This window comes from Chroicocephalus ridibundus, chromosome 9, assembly GCF_963924245.1.
Source record: "Chroicocephalus ridibundus chromosome 9, bChrRid1.1, whole genome shotgun sequence".
NCBI lineage: Eukaryota > Metazoa > Chordata > Aves > Charadriiformes > Laridae > Chroicocephalus > Chroicocephalus ridibundus.
The window spans coordinates 8,408,154-8,412,451 of record NC_086292.1 but is presented as its reverse complement, the minus strand read 5'-3'; the positions used below and the strand labels follow the sequence as shown (position 1 = coordinate 8,412,451).

At 43.1% G+C, this 4,298-nt stretch overlaps 1 protein-coding gene across 1 annotated transcript; it reads right to left on the bottom strand.

The window, feature by feature from the left end:
- On the bottom strand, positions 1–1,363 carry LOC134520873 (uncharacterized). Its single transcript, XM_063346744.1, is given in 4 exon segments — positions 1–403; positions 405–492; positions 495–517; positions 1,239–1,363. Coding segments are annotated over 4 exon segments (639 nt in total).
- Between the last annotated feature and the right edge of the window lie 2,935 nt (positions 1,364–4,298).

Genomic DNA, 4,298 nt, shown 5'->3' with positions numbered 1-4,298 from the left:
CTAGAGCATGCCCTGAAGTGCCACATCTAGACGTTTCTTAAATACCTCTAGGGATGGTGACTTAACCCCCTCCCTGGGCAGGCTGTTCCAGTGCCTGACCACTCCTTCAGTAAAGTCATTCTTCCTAATATCTAACCTAAACCTCCCCTGCTGCAGCTTCAGACCATTTCCTCTGGTCCTGTCATTATTCACCTGGGAGAAAAGGCCAGCACCCACCTCTCCACAACCTCCTTTCAGGTAGCTGTAGAGGGCAATGAGGTCTCCCCTCAGCCTCCTCTTCTCCAAGCTAAACATGCCCAGCTCCCTCAGCCTCTCCTCATATGACCTGGTCTCCAGACCCCTCACCAGCCTGGTCGCTCTCCTCTGGACACGCTCCAGCACTTCAATGTCCCTCTTGTACAGAGGGGCCCAGAACTGGACACAGCACTCGAGGTGAGGCCTCGCCAGTGCCGAGTACAGAGGCACGATCACTTCCCTGCTCCTGCTGGCCACGCTGTTCCTGATACAAGCCAGGATGCTGTTGGCCTTCTTGGGCACCTGGGCACACTGCTGGCTCATGTTAAGCTGGCCGTCCACCAGCACCCCCAGGTAAGGCATGCATGAAGACACCTTGAGGCTGAATATGGTACTTGTGGAAATCATTGAGCAGAAGCAGGATATTTCATCAGAAAAGACAAATGAAAAACAACAAAAACTACAAAACACCTTAGCGCTTTCCACATAGTTGTCAGCATTCACTCAGACAGTACTCAGTGTTTCCAAACAGGACATAGGCAGACTGAGTCTCTGTCTTGAAGTTTGTAGCCAACACTGAAGCCAAGTTGTGGAGTCAAAGTTTTAAGGTGGTCTCAATGCCTCCCACTCCAAATTCAGATAATTATTGGCAGTATCTCAAAGATTACAATATTTGAGCAGTCCAAGATTGAAGGAGCCCCTTTTGAGCGTAATACTTTCTCACTGGTAACCCAAGAAATAAACAGGAAAGCGAGGGCTAGAACTCATCTACTGTTACTGTTACCGTCTCACCACGTAGCGGTAAGAGCTTGCCCCCCTGTACTAGAGATGTAGGACTTCATGTTTGTGTGGAATCAAATCAGAGCGATATAAAAACTAAGAACTGCGTGGCTCGTATGTGGTAGGTAGCAAAATGCACGCACTGCACGCGTGCTAATCCGTTATACCAAAATAAACTGAGTTTGCTTAAACTGTAATTGAAGCTGCTTCTCGTTAAAACATACCGGCTGTCATCGGTTACTGCAGGTTGCAGGTAGTAGAGTAGTACAACACAGCAGGTGGCAAGAGTGACAGCAGGACTGGTCCTGTTGCTAAATGGTGCAATAGAGTTGAAGCCAATGAGTGGCATAACAAATGAAGAAGTCTGTTAGATATTCTCTTCGTGAAGACCTAAATTTAAAAATAACTAGTCAGAGCATCAGCTTGTTTCTTGGGCTGAGTGACATGTTTTGAAATTTTCTCTGTACACAGAGAAGGGAAAAAGCTGACTAAAGAGTTCCTATTGACCTATAATGCAGAGACGTTTCAGGCGCTAAACGGCTTGCTTATCTGCAAATCCAAAGTACCTTCTCCTGCATGAAACGTCGAGCATGCCCTAGAAGGCAGAAAGTAGCAATGGATTCCGAAGTATAAAGTTAAATAGGTCTTACTGACTGACTACCACACCGTGTGTAACAACCGTGCGGCTGTTTCCCAAGGCAGTAGGGCCATTGTGGACTTCAGGGTGATCCAAGCTAAGGACGCTTATCCAGCCTTTATGTCCATGGTTTTATGCATACAAATTGCATATCATCCTGAATTTCCTGATGGGTTTTAGTCTTCTCCAAGGAAAGAGAGCTAACGCTATTAATTTTAAACACTATGCATTGCTTCTTACTGATTATTCACTGAAGGGCTGGGTGATCATTGGAAAGAACTTCTTCCTAATTATACCACCAGGTTTTGGTATTCAGACACCCCTAGAATCCAGAAAGACTCTTAGTTTAATAGCATTAATCCTTATATTCATTACAACAGTTATTTACACGAGTTGTAATCTGCCCTTAACATGACTACGCATATAGATAAGTGAGGCGAGCACCGCACTGTTTCGTCTCTTATTGCAAACTTCTCTCTACTCTGCTTCCAAAGCCACTGTTATTCACAGCAAATTGATTTCTATATAAACACGTGCCAGAAGCAAACAGCAGTTCTCTTCTATGCTCTTTATGCTCTTCCTGCCCCCCCGCCCCCAAATTTTGACATCTATCAGTTCAAAATTGCGCCTCATGGGGGTGCTATCCCTCCTAAAATAAATTGTGTTGCATTACACTGTGAAAGGCCTCTATAGATGAGAATAATATAGTGACACGTATTTGAAGACATTTCCTTTCCCCCCTCTTTCAGCATACTCTGTTCCTTTATTTCCCACAGGATCCAAGGAGGAACTCTACGACTGAGTCTCTCTTCTGCCAAAAAAAATCTTCAAATAAAAAAAATAGGTTTTTCTTCCCAGAATAAGGTAGCACCTTTCTATGTGTGGGTGAAAAACTTCCTCAGGTAAAAGAAAGAAAACTGCATACTTCAAGAAACAATATTTTCTAAATCATACCGGGATATACAGTTTTAGCAGATTTCAGAGCAGCTACTAAAGATTTACACCTGCATGTGTGATTAGCATCCGGCTTCACAAGACAGAAAGCCAAAAGCCTAGTTTTGATGGGAGCTATTTAGGACATTAGTTGAAGTATTTTCCCATCTTTTTCCAAGTAACCTACAGTTGTCTTCTGTTCTTGTGATAATTCACAAGCAGTAAGACACAGAGACACAGTAACAATTCTCATGACACTTTACATCTTCAAAGCACCAAAAAAAAATATCTAAGAATATCTGTGGAACTTACAGGTTTTCTTCCCATTATTCAGAAAAAGATGCAAGTACGCTATGAACCTTAGACCCGTGAGTGGATACATCAATGACAATATTTATCCTTTTTTATATATGTGCCAGTCATGAGTGTGCTCATGCTCAAAGCTGAAGAGCTCTATAGAATTGGGAACTATATTTTTTGCTTCAAGAAATCTGCAGTAAAGGCTTGGTCTAGTCCGTCACTCGAATTCTTCTAGTTTTCTTAAAAATCTCACCATTTGAGTTCAACTTGCAAGTCCCAAGGTGAATTCATTAGAAGTCTCAAAAAAGTAATTTAGATGCTTTGGAACAATAAAACAGAAAGCAAGTTTTGTGGTTAGAGGGAAATGAGGTTGTATAAGGCTTTACACAACTGTCACTTGCTTTTTCGTTTGCTGCTAACCTCAGACTGACGGAGGGAAAAAAGTTCCAGAGTTGATATGTAGTTAAGAATTGTGTTTTGAGGTTAGGAAGAGAAATCTATGCTTCACTCAAAGCATGATCATTATCACTTCCTAAGATTTTAAACAGAAAATAGTATCTTGCTGCTTCTATCATGTCACAAGGGCTTCCTTTACATTCTCCTTCAGCAGCCTGAGAGAGACAAGCTGCTGGTTTCAGGCTGCTGCTGTGACAAGTAAATATCTTACTCAAAGCAACAGAGCAAAGTCCTGAAGAAATTCTTCAACTTCACAGAGAAAAACATGCCAATAGGGAAAAAAAGAAAAATCTATAGGTCTGAGAGTGCAGCAAAATGCATGTTGGCAATGGAAAAACATTATTAAATCAAATAAATTCTTAAAATAAAACCAGCCAGATTTAATCAGTAGACATACTGAAGTTGTGTTCGCAAGGAAAACCAACAGGACCTGGGAATCTTTGAAGGCAAGACAGAGATCCTTGCATTGGCCTGAATCTGTTAGTCCATGCAATGTAGCATATTGCTGGGGAGGTAGAACATCTCAGCTTGAAAGCAGAAAAGCCGCATGTGAACTGATAGTCCACCTCCAAGTCAGGTTCACTCGGTACTTTACCTTTCTCAGCACCTGCTGCAGAGGTCTGCACCCATAAAACCACCATCAAGATATCTTAAAACACACTCAGGAACCTAACTTGGACGAAACATGAGTATTTTTTGAAAATCTCATCCCTGGCTGTAAACGTCTCTCTCTCTCTGGCAGAGACAAAGCTTTCATTAGCAAACTGCTGAAGCTCTTCCTGCAGCAATTTGCAAACGTGGCTCCAGTGGCGAGAGTCCAGTGGCCCAGCGCAGTGAAGCACCGATTCCCCAGGGGACACTGCTGATAGCTTCCCATGGCACAGCCAGGCTGAAGGACAAGGATGGGGGTCTAGAAGGAGCCCTCAGCAAGTTGGCAGCAAAGCTTACAGGAACCGCG